Source organism: Bos grunniens, chromosome 5, assembly GCF_055505025.1.
Source record: "Bos grunniens cultivar Pamir isolate PY7600 chromosome 5, Bosgru_T2T1.0, whole genome shotgun sequence".
NCBI classification, from domain to species: Eukaryota; Metazoa; Chordata; class Mammalia; order Artiodactyla; family Bovidae; genus Bos; species Bos grunniens.
This window is the reverse complement of record NC_141169.1, coordinates 78,376,020-78,399,235: the sequence shown is the minus strand read 5'-3', so window position 1 is coordinate 78,399,235 and position 23,216 is coordinate 78,376,020. Positions and strand designations below refer to the sequence as shown.

The following is a 23,216-nucleotide window of genomic DNA, read 5'->3' as shown; positions in this document are numbered from 1 at the left end:
CAACTCTTTGCGACCTCATGGACTGCAATATGCCAGGCCTCCCTGTCTATCACCAACTCCTGGAGTTTACCTAAACTCACGTCCATCGAGTCGGTGATGCCATCTAGCCATCTCATCCTCTGTCGTCCCCTTCTCCACCTGCCCCCAATCCCTCCCAGCATCAGGGTCTTTTCCAGTGAGTCAGCTCTTCGCATGAGGTGGCCAAAGTATTGGAGTTTCAGCCTCAGCATCAATCCTTCCAATGAACACCCAGGACTGGTCTCCTTTAGGATGGACTGGTTGGATCTCCTTGCAGTCCAAGAGACTCTCAAGAGTCTTCTCCAACACCACAGTTCAAAAGCATCAATTCGTCAGCGCTCAGCTTTCTTCACAGTCCAACTCTCACATCCATACATGACCACTGGAAAAACCATAGCCTTGACTAGACGGACCATTGTTGGCAAAGTAATCTCTCTGCTTTTTAATATACTGTCTAGGTTGGTCATAACTTCCCTTCCAAGGAGTAAGTGTCTTTTTTAATTTCATGGCTGCAGTCACCATCTGCAGTGATTTTGGAGCCCCCAAAAATAAAGTCAGCCATTGTTTCCACTGTTCCCCATCTATTTGCCATGAAGTGATGGGACTGGATGCCGTGATCTTTGTTTTCTGAATGTTGAGCTTTAAACTAACTTTTTCACTCTCCTCTTTCACTTTCCTCAAAAGGCTCTTTAGTTCTTCACTTTTTGCCATACTGGTGGTATCATCTGCGTATCTGAGGTTATTGATATTTCTCCCAGCAATCTTGATTCCAGCTTGTGCTTCATCCATCCCAACATTTCTCATGATGTACTCTGCATATAAGTTGCAATGTACTCCTTTTCCTATTTGGAACCAGTCTGTTGTTCCATGTCCAGTTCTAACTGTTGCTTCCTGACCTGCATACAGATTTCTCAAGAGGCAGGTCAGGTGGTCTGGTATTCCCATCTCTTTCAGAATTTTCCACAATATATTGTGATCCACATAGTGAAAAGCTTTGGCATAGTCAATAAAGCAGAAATAGATGTTTTTCTGAAACTCTCTTGCTTTTTCGATGATCCAGTGGATGTTGGCAATTTGATCTCTGGTTCCTCTGCCTTTTCTAAAACCTACTCGAACATCTGAAAGTTCATGGTTCACGTATTGCTGAAGCCTGGCTTGGAGAATTTTTAACGTTACTTGGCTAGCGTGTGAGATGAGTGCAATTGTGCAATAGTTGAGCGTTCTTTGGCATTGCCTTTCTTTGGGATTGGAATGAAAACTGACCTTTTCTAGTCCTGTGGCCACTGCTGAGTTTTCCAAATTTGCTGCCATATTGAGCGCAGCACTTTCACAGCATCATCTTTCAGGATTTGAAATAGCTCAACTGGAATTCCGTCACCTCCACTAGCTTTGTTCGTAGTGATGCTTTCTAAGGCCGACTTGACTCCACATTTCAGGATGTCTGGCTCTGGGTGAGTGATCACACCATTGTGATTATCTGGGTCGTGAAGATCTTTTTTGTACAGTTCTGTGTATTCTTGCCACCTCTTCTTAATCTCTTCTGCTTCTGTTAGCTCCATACCATTTCTGTCCTTTATTGAGCCCATCTTTGCATGAAATGTTCCCTTGGTATCTCTCATTTTCCAGAAGAGATCTGTAGTCTTTCCCGTTTTAGTATTTTCCTCTGTTTCTTTGCACGGATCATTGAGGAAGGCTTTCTTATCTCCCCTTGATATTCTTTCGAACTGTGCATTCAAATGCGTATATCTTTCCTTTTCTCCTTTGCCTTTTGCTTCTCTTCTTTTCACAGCTATTTATAACGCCTCCTCAGACAGCTATTTTGCTTTTTTGCATTTTTTGGGGGGGGGGGGCGTCTCTTGCTCGCTGTCTCCTGAACAATGTCACAAACCTCCATTCATAGTTCATCAGGTACTCTGTCTATCAGATCTAGTCCCTTATATCTATTTCTCAATTCCACTGTATAATCATAACAGATTTGAGTTAGGTCATACCTGAATGGTCTAGTGGTTTTCCCCACTTTCTTCAATTTAAGTCTGAATTTGGCAATAAGGAGTTCATGATGTAAGCCACAGTCAGTTCCCGGTCTTGTTTTTGTTGACTGTATAGATCTTCTCCATCTTTGGCTGAAAAGAATATAATCAATATGATTTCAGTGTTGGCCACCTGGTGATGTCCATGTGTAGAGTCTTCTCTTGTGTTGTTGGAAGAGGGTGTTTGCTATGACCAGTGCGTTCTCTTGGCAAAACTCTATTAGCCTTTGCTGTGCTTCATTCTGTATTCTGAAGCCAAATTTGCCTGTTACTCCAGGTGTTTCCTGGCATCCTACTTTTGCATTCCAGTCCCCTATAATGAAAATTACATCTTTTTCGGGAGTTAGTTCTGAAAGGTCTTGTAGGTCTTCATAGAACTGTTCAGCTTCAGCTTCTTCAGCATTACTAGCTTCTTCAGCATTACTATTCGGGGCATAGACTTGGATTACCATGATATTGAATGGTTTGACTTGGAAACGAACAGAGATCATTCTGTCATTTTTGAGGTTGCATCCAAGTACTGCATTTCGGACTCTTTGGTTGACTATGATGGTTACTCCATTTCTTCTAAGGGATTCTTGCCCACAGTAGTAGATATTATGGTCATCTGAGTTAAAGTTACCCATTCCAGTCCATTTTAGTTCCCTGATTCCTAAAATGTTGACTTTCACTCTTGCCATCTCCTGTTTGACCACTTCCAATTTACCTTGACTCATGGACCTAACATTCCAGGTTCCTGTGCAATATTGTTCTTTACAGCATCAGACCTTGCTTGTATCACCAGTCACATCCACAACTGGGTGTTGTTTTTGCTTTGGCTCCGTCCTTTCTTTCTTTCTGGAATTATTTCTCCACTGATCTCCAGTAGCATATTGGGCACCTACTGACCTGGGGAGTTCATCTTTCATGTCCTATTATTTTGCCTTTTCATAGTGTTCATTGGGTTCTTAATGCAAGAATACTTAAGTGGCTTGCCATTCCCTTCTCCAGTGGACCGTGTTTTGTCAGAACTCTCTACCATGACCCGGCCATCTTGGGTGGCCCTACACGGCATGGCTTAGTTTCGTTGAGTTAGACATGGCTGTGGTCCGTGTGATCAGATTGGCTAGTTTTCTGTGATCGTGGTTTCAGTCTGTCTGCCCTGTGATGCCCTCTTTCAACACCTACTATCTTACTGGGGTTTCCCTTACCTTGGATGTGGGGTATCTCTTCATGGCCTCTGCTCCTGACCTTGAACGTGGAGTATCTCCTTTTGGCCGCTTGCTGCTCCAGTATTTGAGATAACAGTTTCTTTAGGATGGATCTTATAATTTAAAAGCATTTAACCCAGGGATAAAAAATGGTATTATTTAAATTTTTATCTTTTATTATGATGACATTCTGTTTCAAATATTTATTTACCAATATTATCACCATGTTACTTTTAGATGAAAATGGAATCATGGAATTTTCTTAATTTTTCATCATTATAATTGTTATCCTTGTTGGATAGTGTTGGGTAGTCTTCATATCTAGATTGATATAGAGAATGTGATTAAAATTTTGGAAAAATTCAAGTTAAAATTGTTCTGGAGATTTTTATTTTCCAAATTAGTGTATTTCCTTTTTTTTTTTTTAAATACAGCTGTTTGACCTCTCAAAGCCCTTTTGCTCTTTCTTTTTTATTTATTTTTGGCTGCACTGAGTCTTTGTTGCTGTGTGTGGGTTCTGTAGTTGTAGCGAGCAGGGGCTACTCTTGTTTGTGGTGAGCGAGCATCTCATTGTGGTGGCTTCTCTTATTGCAGAGCTCTAGAGCATATGGGCTTCAGGAGTTGCAGCTCTCAGCTTATAGAATGCGAGCTCAGCAGTTGTGGTGCAGCTTAGTTGCTCCGTGGCATGTGGGATCTTCCTGGAGCAGGCATCGAACCTGTGTCCCCTGCGTTTGCAGGTAAATTCTTAACCACTGACCCCCTAGGGAAGTCCAGAGTATTTATTTTTAAATTTATTTTAATGCATTTATTGTTTATGCTGCCGACTTTTAGTCATAATTTTAACATTGATACAGTACATTTATGTCAACATGACTTAATTTCAGGAATAACCTGCAGATTGAAGAGTTATTAGATGAAATGTATATAAGATCCCTGTGAAAAACTACCTGTCTTCTAGAAGTTTCCTTCTCAAAAGGAATCATCTATGAAACCATTATGTGCCCTGAGGATACAAAAAATAAATCATTGTAGTGTAGGAAGCAGATCCTAGAACTTGGAACATTTTGCCTAAGGGGTAGGGGACAAAAGCACTGGTTGCTCACTAAGTTGTGTCTGACTCTTTGTGACCCCATGGACTGTATAGCACACCAGGCTCCTCTGTCCTTCACTGTCTCCTGGAGTTTGCTAAGATTCATGTCCATTGAGTCAGTGATGCTAGACTTATTTGTACACTTTCATTCAGTTTATGTGTTGAATACAGCTAGTATTTCAGGGACAGGTGAGGAATTCTGAGGGGAAAGTGGCAGGTAGGCAGTGGCAAGTTTACTTGCCTCCTTTCTGCCCTGATGTTTTAGGTACAAGCATCTTTTGTACCACCCAGAGATTTGTAAGTTATATGTTGCTGTTCAGTCGCTCGGTCGTGTCCGATTCTTTGTGACCCCATGGACTGCAGTATGCCAGGCTTCCCTGTCCTTTACCATTTCCTGCAGCTTGCTCAAACTCATGTTCATTGAGTTAGTGATGACATCCAACTCTCTTGTCCTCTGTCATCCCCTTCTCCTCCTGCCTTCAATCTTTCCCAGCATCAGGATCTTTTCCAGTGAGTCGGCTCTTCACATAAAGTGGCCAAAGTATTGGAGCTTCAGCTTTAGCATCAGTCCTTCCAATGAATATTCAGGGTTGATTTCCTTTAGGACTGACTGGTTGCATCTCCTTGCAGTCCCAGGGACTCTCAAAAGTCCTCTCCAGCACCCAAATTCAAAAGCATCAATTCTTTGACACTCAGCCTTTTTTATGGTCCAACTCTCATATCTGTACTGGAAAAACAATAGCTTTGACTATATGGACCTTTGTCGGCAAAATAATGTCTCGCTTTTTAACATGCTGTCTAGGTTGGTCATAACTTTTCTTCCAAGGGGCAAACATCTTTTAATTTCAGGCTGCAGTCACCATCTGCAGTGATTTTGGAGCCCAATAAAATAAAGTCTTTCACTGTTTCCATTGTTTCCCCATCTATTTGCCATGGAGTGATAGTATCAGATGCCATGATCTTAGTTTTTTGAATGTTAAGTTTTATACATGGCATAGTATTTAAATGAGTTGTCAAACTAAAGACTGTGTGTCTTTTTCTTTTAACAAAAAACACAACTGTTCCCTATTTACTAGCCCTTCATGTAAAGAGAGGTAGCCACGGGGACTTCCCTGGTGGCTTAGTGGTAAGGAATCCCCTTGCCAATGCAGGAGAAACGGGTTCGATCCCTGATCCAGGAAGATCCCACATGCAGGGGAGCAGCTAAGCCCATATGGCACAACTCTTGAGCCTGTGTTCTGGAGCTGTGAAGATGCTGCTACTGAGCCCATGTACCGCAACTGCTGAAGCCTGCATGCCTAGAGCCCGTGCTCTGCAACAAGAGAAGCCTTTATAATGAGAAGACTGCACAGCACAACTAGAGTAGCCCCCAATTGTCTCAACTAGAGAAAAGCCTGCACAGCAATAAAGACCCAGCTGGCCAGAAATAAAGTTATTTTTAAAAAAGAGAGAAGTAGACACCGTACATATTTTGCAGGTTCTTATCTAGTAGATATATTTGAAGAAATAAATACAGCGTGTCATTTTCAAGTAAAGGTGGTATTTGAATCAGTGAGAAAGTAACTGCAGTCAGCAGAGGAAAAGTGCTCTGTGGACAGAAAGTTTTTTGAATGATTGGAAATGTTTCCATTACTCTGTCATTTTACCACCAAAAATGACATATATCTTTTCCTTTTAAAAGTTAAAAAAATACAACACCCTCTTACACCCAAACTTAAGTACGGTTTTCAGTTTTTTTGGAGCATACTTGATTTACAATGTTGTGTTTTTTTTCAGGTATACAGCAAAGTGAATCAGTTACTCATATACATATATCTACTCTGTGTGTGTGTGTGTATCCTTTTCCCATATAGGCCATTCCAGAATATTGAGTAGAGTTCCTTATGCTTGCTATACAGTAGGTTCTTAATATCTATATCATATATAGTGAAGTGAAGTGAAGTCGCTCAGTCATGTCCGACTCTTTGCGACCCCACAGACTGTAGCCTACCAAGTTCCTCCATCCATGGGATTTTCCAGGAAAGAATACTGGAGAGGGTTGCCGTTTCCTTCTCCAATCATATATAGTAGTATGTATTAAATTCAAGTCTTTTTAAAAATCTTTAAATTTTTTGTAAGTAGTTTTAAAATATTAGACCAAATTAAAAAAAAAATGCAACAGCTTTCAAGACATCTAGGAAGATGGACGTTTACTAGAAGAATTTCAAGGAAATCCTTTGCATAATTGGTAGATAAGATTGAAAAATATATATATCATGATTTAGTAAGTGTAGCCAGTGATATACTTCTTCCCGGTAGAACAGCAAATCTCAGCTCTGGCAATCATTAAAACCATGTACAGAAGTAAATTGACTTAGTTCCACTCTTTCAAATGTCTGTACCATGAAATATTTAAGCAAGATATTTCTAAAAAACAAAGCAGATTGAATCACATTGTTTTTTCTAAAATGGTATTCTATCTTTATTGTTGTTTGGTTGCTAAGTCGTTTCTGACTCTTGTTCGACCTCATGGGTTGTAGCCCATCGTACTCCTCTGTCCATGGGATCTTTCTGGGCAAGAATAGTGGAGTGGGTTGCCGTTTCCTTCTCCACGGGATCTTCCTGGCCCAGGGATTGAACTCATATCTCCTGCATTGACAGGTGGATTCTTTACCACTGAGCCACCTGGGAAGCCATTTTATCTTCACCTCATCCTATTTTAAGTTGTTTTTGTTTTATAGTATTCATTTTTGCACTATCATGCTTGTATTTAATGTATATACATTCCTACATGTGTCTGTGCATACATTTATATTTGAGAGTGCAGTGCCCACATTTTATACTGAGAGGATGTGCCATCAAAAAGTTTGGAGACCACTGTTCTGGAAGGTCTCCCCTAACCCTCCTCTGTGCACCAGTAACAGTAACAGGGCCCTGGCCAAACTTGTCAGTCACCATTTTGCTTGTCTGCTTTCTCTTTGACTTCTTAGAAGAGACCATTTAGTGAAGTTTTATTATGTTTGACGCAACATCCACGGGACCCATAATAGTGAATGGGACACTTATGGTCCTTGCTTTCCAGAAGCTTTGGCAGTAGTAGGGGTGACAAATGCTGAGAAGTTATAAATGCTCAAAGGAAATCCAGAAGATAGTGAGATTAGTCATATGTAAAATTCTTAAGGCCACAGGAATTGAAAAGGGTAGTGTGGCTAAAGAAAAATGAGATTCCATAAAAGTGATGATCAGAACTTTCTAAAAAAGATTCCTAAGTTCTTAGCAATGAACTCTATTGAATCCCATGTAAGGACTCAGTATTTCTTTGTAATTATTAATAAGTGGGTTAAACCATTTTAAAAGGGACCTCAAATTGATGGCTCCAAATTTTCTTTGACTCACACAATGGTTTTTGAGTTTAAAATTTAAAAATAAAAAATTATTCTCTCATTTGCCATTTAACTAATTCATATTGTTTTAAACCTGTATGCTTACCCATTTGCATTATCTGCATGAATGCTAAATACATTTGTCCCTGTTACCTTATATAAAAGATAAAAATACTCCATATTCCATTAATAGTAAGTTGTTGACCATTATAAAGTAATTTATCTTGAGTTCTATTAGTCATTAATGTTCAAACTATTGTGTCTAAAAGACTATATTGATATTTTTAGTTCTTAGTATAATACTTAAAATCTGAGCATTATTTGTAAAGTTCACAATATATAGATTGCTAGAATAATAATTTAAAAATTTCGACAAGTACATTTGTAATTTATCAAGTACCAATTATCAGTTAAGGCCCATATGATGGAAATGGACCTTAAATTTTTTTTTTTAATTAAAATAATTCGTTGCCTTTTTATCCTTGGTCATCTTTTCTGCCACCAAGACAATAACTTAGAAAAGTTATTGAAAAGCTTACTGAAATTTAAATGTAAATTTTTCTTTTTTTCTTTGGAGTTTTCTTTATTCCTATAATACAGAAAGTCCCTTACATACAAACTTTCAACTTGCAAACTTTCAAAGATGCAAACATACGTTTGCCTGTGTGAATCCTCTGCAAGTGGTTGTGCTTTTGTGTACTTTACAGTACTGGATATAGAGTACAGTAGTGAAGTATCTTTATTGGAGGCCCAGGATGTCTGGAAGCAAGCATAAAAGCAATGGTGATGTAGCTGATACTATGGTACTTTTCAAGGTACTGTATGGTAAGATTAAAAATGTTTTCTTTATTTTTATGTATTTGTTTTTTTAATATATTATTTGTGTGAGAACTACTATAAACCTAGTACAGTACAGTAGTATGTAGCCAATTGTGTTAGTTGGGTACCTGAGCTAATTTTGTTGGACTTAATGAACAAAACTTGGACTTAACAATGTGCTCCTGGAATGGAACTCATTCGTATGTAGGGGACTTACTATACACTTCTGAGATTGCATCAGAAATTAAACTGCGTGTTTTAATTGTGCCATATTACCGTGGGATAAAAGGGAAGAAATAATAAGTAGAGTGGATAATTTGCAAAGATAAGGTGCTGGATATATTTAGGGTTATATTTATTTTTTCTTTACATTGAGTTTGTCCTTTAGGAATGTTTGGGCCAACACAAAAGGCCTAAGCAGCAGCTGTTACCCCAGTAAGTAGTACATTAGAGTCTTCAGGAAAGGAAGACAGTACTTAAATCTTGGTCAAAAAGAGAGTATGCTGTATGGCTCAGGAAACTCAAACAGGGGCTCTGTATCAACCTAGAGGGGTGGGATGGAAAGGGAGATGAGAGGGAGGTTCAAAAGGGAGGGGATAATACCTATGACTGATTCATGTTGAGGTTTGACAGAAAACAACAAAATTCTGTAAAGCAATTATCCTTCAATTAAAAAATAAATTAATTTTAAAAAAAGAGAGAGAGAGAGAAATGAAAGCGCTCTCTTTTTACTCCCAAGTTAGTAGCAAGTAACTGGCTGTATTTTATTTACCCTTTATCTGACCTGGCCAGGGCAAAGCTCAAGTTTTATTTTCTTAAAGCCTCAGAGGAGCCTTTTCTGGAAACAGCATGGCTATTTCAAAGTTGGGGGGGGGGAGTTTCCGTGGAAATTTATGAAAAGAAAGCATTTTTCTTAACTTCCTTCTCAAAACCCTTGATTGATGGAACGTGGTTTGGAAACATATTTTGAAAACAGTGGCAAGAGATGAGACTAGAAAGGTAAGCAAGGGACAGTGCCTTGAGGCCTTATAAGGAGTTTGGATTTCATTCTCAATGCAGTAAGTAGCCATTGAGGATATCAGCTGACAAGTGAGGAATAGTTCTGCAAGCCACAATGAAATTTGTGAATCCGCTACAGGTTTCCTCAATTTAGAATCTGAAATAAGATCCTTTCCCTCTCTTTGCTGCATAATGAAATCTTCATCCCTCAAGATAAAGTTTAAGCTTCCCTTCTCCAGTGAAGGAGGTTGTTTAAGAGAGGTTGGTACTGGAATTAGATATTTTAGTGGAGGAGTTGGACCCTTGAGTGAATAGTTTGTTCAAGGTAGACCCTGAAGAAAGGAAAGAATGCAGAGAAACAGTACAGGCAGTAGAGAACATGAACAAATAGATTGAGGAATAGCATATGTGTATATGTAAAATATACACAACATAAAATTGATCATTTTAGTCATTTTTAAGTGTACAGTTCTCTAGTATCAGTACATTCACATTGTTTTACCACCATCACCACTATCCATGTCTAGAATTTCTTTTGTTTTTCCTAACTGAAATTCTGTACCTGTTTAATATACCCATTTAATACTTGCAGAAATATTTTGTTCTCGATACATGACAACCACAGTGCTAGAACCCTATCAGTGGACATCATCATGGTTGTTGTGTAGTTGCTCAGTCGTGTCTGACTCTTTGCAACCCCATGGACTGCAGCACGCCAGGCTTCCCTGTCCTTCACCATCTTCTGGAGCTTGCTCAAACCCATGTCCATTGAGTCAGTGATGCCATCCAGCCATCTCGTACTCTTTCATCCCCTTCTCCTCCTGCCTTCAGGCTTTCTGGCAGATGAAAGAGATGCAGGTAAAGAACACTAAACTGCTAGAGTAAGGGCGTTTGTAAAGAGTGACTCCGTCGTGAGATGCGTAAGGCAGAAGGATACGGAGCGACTGAACAGAGAAGAGAATCGGGCACCTGTTATTTGCCCAGCATGATATTAAGTGCTTGGTATATGTTCTTTAATGAAGCATAGCTAAGAATGGATTCGTTCAGGAGTTTAGAGTAAGAAAGGTAGCTAGCTGGTGGCAATACTGGAATTGTAGAACTTGAAATCTCAGAATTAACTTCTTGATGAAGTGATGTGACAGGAAATATGTAGCTCATCCAGTCTAGAGTTGTTACTTGGTATTCAAGTGGAATCCAAAGAAGTTCTGTAAAAATAATGGCCATAATGAAAGAAGAAACACCATATTTATCAATTAACTTTGTTCCTGCTTTGAATTTAGATAATATCGATGATTTGGGATTAGTACAAAGCAAAATTAGATGAAAAGCATGCCTTTATCTTAAAGAGTGGAGCATGATAGGGGAAATGCTGAAATATTACCAACCTAAAATTGTGTTTACTGCTGAGCTGTGTATGTGAACAGATGAAATGACTGGTGTGATGCAGGAAATCTATAGGTGAGGTCAAACAAACTATAAATTGGGGCATGAGGATCAATTCCATAATTTAGGCTCATAAGGAATGGCTTTCTAATCCAAGATTAAATGTTTTTAACCAGAAGAGCATTGTTAAAGTCATATAACACTTCAGATACAAGGTTTCTTCTCCTAAATTTCATACCTAAAATATACAAACTATTCCTATCCACATGCCGTTAGAGAGAGGTATAACTTCTCATCATAGTCTTCCAAAGTAGAAGAATATTAATAGAATTGAGCTAAAACCCAGAATGAGCAACAGTTTAACCTACGATTGTATTGTCGTCCATCAGGAAACCCTGGTTTGGGGGACTGTCTAATGATACTGTGTGGTTGGGACTTTAAGTGACTAAATAATTAATATAAAAAATGAATTAAAAGGGGCTTCCCTTGTGGCTCAGCTGGTAAAGAATCCACCTGCAATGTGGGAGACCTGGGTTCAATCTCTGGGTTGGGAGGATCCCCTGGAGATGGGAAAGGCTACCCATTCCAGTATTCTGGCCTGGAGAATCCCATGGACTGTATAGTCCATGGGGTCGCAAAGAGTCGGACACGACTGAGCAACTTTCACAGACATACATACATATATTAAGAGGCTTCCCTGGTGGCTCAGTGGTAAGGAGTCCATGTGCCAATACAGAGTACATGGATTTGATCCCTGGTCTGGGAAAATCCCACATGCCACAGGACAGCTGAGCCCGTGCACCACAGCTGCTTAGCCAGAGCACTAGAGCCTGTGAGCCACAACTGTGGAGCCCAGGTGCTGCAGCTACTGAAGCTCTTGTGCCTAGAGCCCATGCTCCACAAGAGAGATCACTGCGGTGAGAGGCCGCAACTAGGGAGTGGCCCCTGCTTGCTGCAGCTGAAGGAGGCCTGCGCACAGCAACAAAGACCCAGCAGAGCCAAAGAGTAAATAAATAAATCTTTAAATATATATTAAAATTGTTTTAATTTAAAAGAATAGAGATTGAGGGATAATTGGTTTGTTTTGAAGATCTGTATAAAAATAGTTTGGGACAGAATATTCAAGAAACTAGATTTAGAGACTTCCCTGGTGGTCCAATGGTTAACAGTTAATGCTTCTAATGCAGGGGAGGGGGGAGGTTCAGTCCTTAGTTGAGGAAGACCCCACATACTGCATGGCATGGCCACAAAGAAACAAAACATCCCCCACGATTTCCTTAGCATGCATTCAAGAACTTGTAGGCTTCACTTCATTAAGATTCAGAGACATACAAAATGGAAATTACACATCATTTGATTGGGCTTTTTAATTATAGTTTTTTTTAAGTCAATGAGGAAATCATTTTAATAACAAATTGATTTTATTAGATGATTATTAGAGTACTAAAGTGTGCAAAATAGATTAAGATTCATATTTCATTCTATGAAAATGGAGATTGTCTCCCAGTTAAATATCATTGGAGAATCAATTTGAGGATTTTACTCCTTAGTTAATAACTGAAAGTAAGAAGTACTTTAATTATTTTTTTCCAACTTCTTGTTCTGTTTGAACAAAGTGAAATACTAACTTTCACTTGGTATAATTGTCCTGTTTTTATACTGCCAAAATATATTTATCAGTAAATAATTTTTTAAGCCAACTTTGCCATTAGTACATGGAAGTTTTCAATTATATGTTAGATGATATGCTGCTGCTGCTGCTGCATCGCTTCAGTCGTGTCCGACTCTGTGCTACCCCATAGACAGCAGCCCACCAGGCTTCCCGTCCCTGGGATTCTCCAGGCAAAAACACTGGCGTGGGTTGGCATTTCCTTCTCCAATGCATGAAATGAAAAGTCAAAGTGAAGTTGCTCAGTCGTTTCCGACTCTAGCGACCCCGTGGACTGCGGCCTACCAGGCTCCTCCGTCCATGGGATTTTCTAGGCAAAAGTACTGGAGTGGGGTGCCATTGCCTTCTCCGAGATGATATGCTAGGTAGCTATAAACCAGATTACTGGGAGAGGAGCTTCCCTGGTGGTCCAATGGTTAAGACTCTGCACTTCCACCGCAGAGGGCACGGGTTTAATCCCTGGTCAGAAAACTAAGATCCTGTGCTGCACAGCTTGGCCAGAAAAAAAAAAGCAAGGTCAGACAACTTCGTTCCCGCCCCTCTCCCCTCTTTTTTAGACATTATAAATTAGTAAATTTTAATTCAAGAAGCACAGGTTACATGGTAAAATTTTTGTTTTAGATCATTTACATTAGAAATGGTAAGCTATTGAAAATACTAGCAGCCTTTAATAAAAAGTAAACTAAGTTTAATATAGTGATAAAGCAAGCGGTTATGAAATAACCTTGTGACTGGGAGAACTTTCTGACTTCCTTACTCAACAGAATTTGTAAAGAAATAACGACTCTACGAGGAGGAGAAGCCTGATAGCAGGGTGACAGCCCACTAAGTCTTTGTGCGTGCATATTAAGTTGCTTCAAAGTCTTTAATACATATCTAAAGTGAATAACTGAGTTGGTTAGCCTGGAGTTTAGATATTTTTCAAGACTGATGTCAATGACAAATAATCTTATTAATTAACTAAATTAAACATTAATTTGAAAGAACCTTTTAAATATATTGTTATAAACGTCATTGTTCACAAATGGACATTGTGTGGGGAGCTAATTAGGTTACTTTTTATTTTTATTTTTATTTATTTTTTTTTTCCTTTCTTTTTTTTTTTTTTTTTAATTTTATTTTAAAAAAAAATATCACATGCTCCCCATCCTGAACCCTCCTCCCTCCCAACCTCCCCATACCATCCCCCTGGGCCTTCCCAGCGCACCAGCCCCAAGCATCCAGCATCGTGCACTGAACCTGGACTGGCATCTCGTTTCATACATGACATTTCACATGTTTCAATGACATTCTCCCAAATCTTCCCACCCTCTCCCACAGAGTCCATAAGACTGTTCTATACATCAGTGTCTCCTTTGCTGTCTCGTACACAGGGTTAACGTTACCATCTTTCTAAATTCCATATACATGCGTTAGTATACTGTATTTATGTTTTTCCTTCTGGCTTACTTCACTCTGTATAATAGTCTCCAGTTTCATCCACCTCATTAGAACTGATTCAAATGTATTCTTTTTAATGGCTGAGTAATACTCCATTGTGTATATGTACCACAGCTTTCCTATCCATTCATCTGCTGATGGACATCTAGGTTGCTTCCATGTCCTAGCTATTATAAACAGTGCTGCGATGAACATTGGGGTACACGTGTCTCTTTCCCTTCTGGTTTCCTCAGTGTGTATGCCCAGCAGTGGGATTGCTGGATCATAAGGCAGTTCTATTTCCATTTTTTTAAGGAATCTCCACACTGTTCTCCATAGTGGCTGTACTAATTTGCATTCCCACCAACAGTGCAAGAGGGTTCCCTTTTCTCCACACCCTCTCCAGCATTTATTATTTGTAGACTTTTGGATCGCAGCCATTCTGACTGGTGTGAAATGGTACCTCATAGTGGTTTTGATTTGCATTTCTCTGATAAAGAGTGATGTTGAACATCTTTTCAAGTGTTTGTTAGCCATCTGTATGTCTTCTTTGGAGAAATGTCTATTTAGATCTTTGGCCCATTTTTTGATTGGGTCATTTATTTTTCTGGAGTTGAGCTGTAGGAGTTGCTTGTATATTTTTGAGATTAGTTGTTTGTCGGTTGCTTCATTTGCTATTATTTTCTCCCATTCTGAAGGCTGTCTTTTCACCTTGCTAATAGTTTCCTTTGATGTGCAGAAGCTTTTAAGTTTAATTAGGTCCCATTTGTTTATTTTTGCTTTTATTTCCAATATTCTGGGAGGTGGGTCATAGAGGATCCTGCTGTGATGTATGTCAGAGAGTGTTTTGCCTATGTTCTCCTCTAGGAGTTTTATAGTTTCTGGTCTTATATTGAGATCTTTAATCCATTTTGAGTTTATTTTTGTATATGGTGTTAGAAAGTGTTCTAGTTTCATTCTTTTACAAGTGGTTGACCAGATTTCCCAGCACCACTTGTTAAAGAGATTGTCTTTAATCCACTGTATATTCTTGCCTCCTTTGTCAAAGATAAGGTGTCCATATGTGCGTGGATTTATCTCTGGGCTTTCTATTTTGTTCCATTGATCTATATTTCTGTCTTTGTGCCAGTACCATACTGTCTTGATAACTGTGGCTTTGTAGTAGAGCCTGAAGTCAGGTAGGTTGATTCCTCCAGTTCCATTTTTCTTTCTCAAGATCGCTTTGGCTATTCGAGGTTTTTTGTATTTCCATACAAATTGTGAAATTATTTGTTCTAGCTCTGTGAAGAATACTGTTGGTAGCTTGATAGGGATTGCATTGAATCTATAAATTGCTTTGGGTAGTATACTCATTTTCACTATATTGATTCTTCCAATCCATGAACATGGTATATTTCTCCATCTATTAGTGTCCTCTTTGATTTCTTTCACCAGTGTTTTATAGTTTTCTATATATAGGTCTTTAGTTTCTTTAGGTAAATATATTCCTAAGTATTTTATTCTCTTCGTTGCAATGGTGAATGGAATTGTTTCCTTAATTTCTCTTTCTGTTTTCTCATTATTAGTGTATAGGAATGCAAGGGATTTCTGTGTGTTGATTTTATATCCTGCAACTTTACTATAATCATTGATTAGTTCTAGTAATTTTCTGGTGGAGTCTTTAGGGTTTTCTATGTAGAGGATCATGTCATCTGCAAATAGTGAGAGTTTTACTTCTTCTTTTCCAATTTGGATTCCTTTTATTTCTTTTTCTGCTCTGATTGCTGTAGCCAAAACTTCCAAAACTATGTTGAATAGTAATGGTGAAAGTGGGCACCCTTGTTTTGTTCCTGACTTTAGAGGAAATGCTTTCAATTTTTCACCATTAAGGATAATGTTTGCTGTGGGTTTGTCATATATAGCTTTTATTATGTTGAGGTATGTTCCTTCTATTCCTGCTTTCTGGAGAGTTTTTATCATAAATGGGTGTTGAATTTTGTCAAAGGCTTTCTCTGCATCTATTGAGATAATCATATGGTTTTTGTTTTTCAATTTGTTAATGTGGTGTATTACGTTGATTGATTTGCGGATATTGAAGAATCCTTGCATCCCTGGGATAAAGCCCACTTGGTCATGGTGTATGATCTTTTTAATGTGTTGTTGGATTCTGATTGCTAGAATTTTGTTTAGGATTTTTGCATCTATGTTCATCAGTGATATTGGCCTATAGTTTTCTTTTTTTGTGGCATCTTTGTCAGGTTTTGGTATTAGGGTGATGGTGGCCTCATAGAATGAGTTTGGAAGTTTATCTTCCTCTGCAATTTTCTGGAAGAGTTTGAGCAGGATAGGTGTTAGCTCTTCTCTAAATTTTTGGTAGAATTCAGCTGTGAAGCCGTCTGGACCTGGGCTTTTGTTTGCTGGAAGATTTTTGATTACAGTTTCAATTTCCATGCTTGTGATGGGTCTGTTAAGGTTTTCTATTTCTTCCTGGTCGAGTTTTGGAAAGTTGTACTTTTCTAAGAATTTGTCCATTTCTTCCTCGTTGTCCATTTTATTGGCATATAATTGTTGATAATAGTCTCTTATGATCCTTTGTATTTCTATATTGTCTGTTGTGATCTCTCCACTGTCATTTCTAATTTTATTGATTTGATTTTTCTCCCTTTGTTTCTTGATGAGTCTGGCTAATGGTTTGTCAATTTTATTTATCCTTTCAAAGAACCAGCTTTTGGCTTTGTTGATTTTTGCTATGGTCTCTTTTGTTTCTTTTGCATTTATTTCTGCTCTAATTTTTAAGATTTCTTTCCTTCTACTAACCCTGGGGTTCTTCATTTCTTCCTTTTCTAGTTGTTTGAGGTGTAGAGTTAGGTTATTTATTTGACTTTTTTCTTGTTTCTTGAGGTGTGCCTGTATTGCTATGAACTTTCCCCTTAGGACTGCTTTTACTGTGTCCCACAGCTTTTGGGTTGTTGTGTTTTCATTTTCATTCGTTTCTATGCAAATTTTGATTTCTTTTTTGATTTCTTCTGTGATTTGTTGGTTATTCAGCAGGGTGTTGTTCAGCCTCCATATGTTGGAATTTTTAATAGTTTTTCTCCTGTAATTGAGATCTAATCTTACTGCATTGTGGTCAGAAAAGATGCTTGGAATGATTTCTATTTTTTTGAATTTACCAAGGCTAGCTTTATGGCCCAGGATGTGATCTATCCTGGAGAAGGTTCCATGTGCGCTTGAGAAAAAGGTGAAATTCATTGTTTTGGGATGAAATGTCCTATAGATATCAATTAGGTCTAACTGGTCTATTGTATCGTTTAAAGTTTGTGTTTCCTTGTTAATTTTCTGTTTAGTTGATCTATCCATAGGTGTGAGTGGGGTATTAAAGTCTCCCACTATTATTGTGTTATTGTTAATTTCTCCTTTCATACTTGTTAGCATTTGTCTTACGTACTGTGGTGCTCCCGTGTTGGGTGCATATATATTTATAATTGTTATATCTTCTTCTTGGATTGATCCTTTGATCATTATGTAGTGACCTTCTTTGTCTCTTTTCACAGCCTTTGTTTTAAAGTCTATTTTATCTGATATGAGTATTGCTACTCCTGCTTTCTTTTGGTCCCTATTTGCATGAAAAATCTTTTTCCAGCCCTTCACTTTCAGTCTGTATGTGTCCCCTGTTTTGAGGTGGGTCTCCTGTAGACAACATATGTAGGGGTCTTGTTTTTGTATCCATTCAGCCAGTCTTTGTCTTTTGGTTGGGGCATTCAACCCATTTACGTTTAAGGTAATTAATGATAAGTATGATCCCGTTGCCATTTACTTTATTGTTTGGGGTTCGAATTTATACACCATTTTTGTGTTTCCTGTCTAGAGAATATCCTTTAGTATTTGTTGTAGAGCTGGTTTGGTGGTGCAGAATTCTCTCAGCTTTTGCTTATCTGAGAAGCTTTTGATTTCTCCTTCATACTTGAATGAAATCCTTGCTGGGTACAATAATCTGGGCTGTAGGTTATTTTCTTTCATCATTTTAAGTATGTCTTGCCATTCCCTCCTGGCTTGAAGAGTTTCTATTGAAAGATCAGCTGTTATCCTTATGGGAATTCCCTTGTGTGTTATTTGTTGTTTTTCCCTTGCTGCTTTTAATATTTGTTCTTTGTGTTTGATCTTTGTTAATTTGAGTAATATGTGTCTTGGGGTGTTTCGCCTTGGGTTTATCCTGTTTGGGATTCTCTGGGTTTCTTGGACTTGGGTGATTATTTCCTTCCCCAGTTTAGGGAAGTTTTCAACTATTATCTCCTCAAGTATTTTCTCATGGTCTTTCTTTTTGTCTTCTTCTTCTGGTACCCCTATGATTCGAATGTTGTAGCGTTTAATATTATCCTGGAGGTCTCTGAGATTGTCCTCATTTCTTTTAATTCGTTTTTCTTTTATTCTCTCTGATTCATTTATTTCTACCATTCTATCTTCTAATTCACTAATCCTATCTTCTGCCTCTGTTATTCTACTATTTGTTGCCTCCAGAGTGTTTTTAATTTCATTTATTGCATTATTCATTGTATATTGACTCTTTTTTATTTCTTCTAGGTCCTTGTTAAACCTTTCTTGCATCTTCTCAATCCTTGTCTCCAAGCTATTTATCTGTGATTCCATTTTAATTTCTAGATTTTGGATCAATTTCACTATCATTATTCGGAATTCTTTATCAGGTAGATTCCCTATCTCTTCCTCTTTTGTTTGGTTTGGTGGGCATTTATCCTGTTCCTTTATCTGCTGGCTATTCCTCTGTCTCTTCATCTTGTTTAAATTGCTGAGTATGGGGTGTCCTTTCTGTATTCTGGCAGTTTGTGGAGTTCTCTTTATTGTGGCTATTCCTCACTGTGTGTGGGTTTGTACAGGTGGCTTGTCAAGGTTTCCTGGTTAGGGAAGCTTGTGTCAGTGTTCTGATGGGTGGAACTGTATTTCTTCTCTTTGTTCAGTCGCGCTGTGGGGAGGGAGGGAGGGATGCTGCAAGCAAATAACACTGGCGTGCGCTCGCACTGCCTCAGCCACACTGGGTCTGCCCCCGCTCACTGCGCGTGTAGCCTCCCTGCCCACACTGCTCGGGCTCTAGGTTGTTCTGCCGGGAACAATCCAAGGCTGGCCCTGGGTTGCATGTACCTCCCAGGTCCAAGCCGCTCAGGTTCAGGCACTCGGATAGTCCTCAGAGGCGCAGACTCAGTTGGGCCTGAGTATTGTGCTCTTCCCAGGTCCGAGCAGCTCAAGTGATGAGGTGTTTGGCGAGCGCCAATGCTGCGACTTATCGCCTCCCCGCCACTCGGTTATCTGGGCGCAAAACCGGCGCACCTTCTTAGGCAGATGTTAACCGTCCAGACCCCCAAGAAGTTTTAGTTAGCAAAGAAGCCTGCTTACAGTTTTATAGATAATGTCTCTCTGGGGCTGCGATTGCCCCCTTCCGGCTCTGGCTGCCTATCACCGGAGGGGGAAGGTCTGCAGCCGGCTATCTCTGTTCAATTCTTTGTTCCGTGCACGGGCCTGGCGGTCTTAGGTTGGGGCTGGCTTTTCGCGTAGTAGATATCCCACAGTCTGGTTTGTTAGCCCAAATTATTTCACTCAGATAGTGCTCAGGGTATTCAGGCCAGATTCTTACTCTAAGCGATGCAGCCCGCGCTGCGCCTCCCTGCCCAGCCCCCGCTTGTTAATGGCGCCTGCAGGCGTCTGCGCTGCTTCTCCACTGGGGGAGTTACCGTAGGACTCGCAATCTTCGAGTTTTAATTGTTTATTTATTTTTTCTTCCTGTTACGTTGCCCTCTGTGCTTCCAAAGCTCGGCACAGATTCGGCAGTGAGAAGGTTTCCTGGTGTTTGGAAACTTCTCTCTTTTTAAGACTCCCTTCCCGGGACGGAGCTCCGTCCCTCCCTCTTTTGTCTCTTTTTTTGTCTTTTATATTTTTTCCTACCTCCTTTCGAAGAGTTGGATTGCTTTTCTGGGTGCCTGATGTCCTCTGCCGGCATTCAGAAGTTGTTTTGTGGAATTTACTCGACGTTTAAATGCTCTTTTGATGAATTTGTGGGGGAGAAAGTGTTCTCCCTGTCCTACTCCTCCGCCATCTTTGAGAGTCAGAGAGGGAGGTCCTTTCCTAGGTTACTTTTTAATTTTTCAAGATTTTTAAAAAAATCACAGGAAACAAATACAATGAACCAGTAATTATCTCTACTATTGATGATGAGAAAGGCAATAGATAATATCAAAAATCTTTGGTTTTTTTTAATTATTGGATAATTTATATACAGTAAAATTCACCCTCTTTAGGGTACAGTTGTGAGTTTTGACAATGCATACAGTCATATAACCAGCACAACAATGCAGATATGAAACATTCCCATCACCTTTGGCAATTCTGTTGTACCCTTTTGTAATCAAATCAGTTCTTCCACCCTCCTGCAACCTTGGATCTAGTTTTTGTCCCTGTGTGCTTCAGTACTTTGGCCACCTGATGCGAATAACTGACTCATTTGAAAAGATCCTGATGCTGGGAAAGATGGAAGGCGGGTGGAGAAGGGGATGACAGAGGATGAGATGGTTGGATGGCATCACTGACTCAATGGACATGAGTTTGGGTAACATCTGGGAGTTGGTGATGGACAGGGAGGCCTCACGTGCTGCAGTCCATGGAGTCGCAAGGAGTCGGACACAACTGAGTAACTGAAATGAACTGTGCTTGCCTTTTCCAGAATGTCATATGGAATCTTAAATGTGTGGCATTTATTTATTATTTTTGGCTTCAGTGGGTCTTGCTTGCTGCGTGTGGGCTTTCTCTAATTGTGGGTGAGCAGGGCCTACTCTAAGTTCTGGTGTGTGGGCTTCTCATAGACTCAAGGCACCTGGGCTTCAATAGTTGCAGCACATGGGCTTGGTAGTTGTGGCTCTTGGGATCTAGAGCACGGGCTCAGTAGTTGTGACCCATGGGTTTAGTTGCTCTGTGGCTTGTGAAATCTTGTGGACCAGGATTGAACCCATATCTTCTGTATTGGCAAGGGATTCTTACTCACCGTGCCACCAGGGAAGTCCTCTAGTGTTTTAAGTTGGCTTCCTTACTAACACACATGCAAGTATCCTTAGCTCATTTCTTGAGGGTTGTAAAGACAGATTTACCACAGTTTGCTTATTTATTCACTGATTGAAGGTCAATTGTGTATTTTCCAGCTTTTGGTAGTTATGAATAAAGCCTCTGTAAATATTCATGTACACATGTGTTGCCGATTCACATTGATATATGGGAAAAACCACCCCAATATTGTAATTATCCTCCAATTAAAAGAAATAAAATTTTCATTTGTATGTTTCTGTTAATGTAAGTATTAGTTTCACTTGGGTAAGTACCTAGGCGTGTCATTGCTGGGTCATATGGAAGTGCTGGTTTAACTTTATAAGAAACGGCCATGGCTGCTCGGAGAAGGCAGTGGCACCCCACTCCAGTACTCTTGCCTAGAAAATTCCATGGACAGAAGGGCCTGGTGGGCTGCAGTCCATGGGGTCGCTAGGAGTCGGACACGACTGAGCGACTTCACTTTATTTTTTCAATTTCATACATTGGAGAGGGAAATGGCAACCCACTCCAGTGTTCTTGCCTGGAGAATCCTAGGGACGGTGGAGCCTGGTGGGCTGCCGTCTATGGGGTCGCACAGAGTCAGACACAACTGAAGCGACTTAGCAGCAGCAGCCATGGCTGCTAGTGAGTAGCTTAAATTTAGTCACTAGTTTGTGGTAGATGCCGAATATAATTTCAGATTATCTGTTGTGAACAATAAGAGTCAATGATATTTTGTTTAAAACTGTAATTATCACTTCTAGCTGCAAGTCAATGGCACCCCACCCCAGTACTCTTGCCTGGAAAATCCCATGGATGGAGCAGCCTGGTAGGCTGCCGACCATGGGGTCGCTAAGAGTCGGACACGACTGAGCGACTTCACTTTCACTTTTCGCTTTCATGCATTGGAGAAGGAAATGGCAACCCACTCCAGTGTTCTTGCCTGGAGAATCCCAGGGACGGGGGAGCCTGGTGGGCCGCCGTCTCTGGGGTCGCACAGAGTCGGACACGACTGAAGCGACTTAGCAGCAGCAGCAGCTACAAGTCTTATTGTGGTTTTTACTATATAGATTCAAACATGAATTTTATTATATCTTTATTGTGCAAAAGAGAATTGAATTTCTTAAAGGTTATTATTTTACTAGTGTTACTGGCCAAGATTTTTAATCTGTTAAACCTAGGTTTCTCTTCTGCAGAATGGTAATTATTACTCCATACCTTACCTATACTATTTATTCCTTTTGCAGAAGAGCATTCTCTTTTGTAAAATATTGATAAATTATTACTACCTCACAGTGAGGATTTAATGAAATGCTGCATGGAAGGTGCTTACCAGAGCACCAGGCACAAAGTAAAGGTTAGCTATAAAAAAAGAAAAGGTGTTTGTTTGAAAACCAAACCTAAGATTATAATTTAAATATGGCTGTCAAAATTCAGCAAGCACAAAATTGGAGCATTTTATGACAGGGAAACATTCTGCTTTTTGCATTACTGAAATTTGCCAAGGCTAAGTGATCTTTGGTATCAAATATAAAGAGTTTTCCTGACACAGTGAATTTTAAACAGACAGGTGAAGTTTGTGAAGGACATAAAAGGCAATTCTGGTGTCTTCTCTTTGACTCCTTTTCTCCATGTTGTAATTGTCTATTCATCCCTAATATGCAGGTTTCTTTTATTAAGAATTAAGTTGATAAGTCTACTTCCCGATGAGCCTTATCTGAGTGTGTAATACATAGTTCCCTCATACCACACCTTGAGTGTTTCCTACCTGCCCTGATATTAAGCAGTTCCTAAGCAGGTGCAATTGAGTCAGAGCTTTAGGCTGCCACTGAGTATCAAGTCTCTGCCCCAGCAGTTCTCCAAATGTGATTCCTGTAGTGTAGTCCCAGACCAACAGTGTCAGCATCACCTGGGAGCTTGTTAGAAGTGCAGATTCTGGGGTTGAATTCAACTGAGATAGGACCAGGCAGTGTGAGTTTTAAAATTCCATCCAGGTGATCTGGTGTGTGAGAACCACTGCATCTGGACACAGTAAAGGAGGGTTTTGGAAACACTTCTTTCAACTGTGAGAGTGATGTCTATAGCCTGTTACTTCATTGTAATTTTATACATATTTTAATTGACACTTTCTGATTTTTCAGGGCTATGAGAAATTTTGAAAGTACTGGTAAATGA

The 23,216-nt window shown here is 39.6% G+C and overlaps 1 protein-coding gene across 5 annotated transcripts in view; it reads left to right on the top strand.

The window, feature by feature from the left end:
- The window catches only part of FGD4 (FYVE, RhoGEF and PH domain containing 4), a 234,487-nt gene that overhangs the window by 104,684 nt on the left and 106,587 nt on the right, over window positions 1-23,216 (top strand). Inside the window, exon 1 of one of the 5 annotated variants that reach the window (XM_086401416.1) lies at window positions 3,658-3,975. The exons of the other annotated variants lie outside the window; for them this stretch is intronic. Coding sequence (XP_086257542.1) covers window positions 3,924-3,975 — 52 coding nt within the window. The 5' untranslated portion in view covers window positions 3,658-3,923. Of the gene's footprint in view, window positions 1-3,657; window positions 3,976-23,216 lie in introns of those variants that run through there. 5 annotated transcript variants of the gene reach the window in all.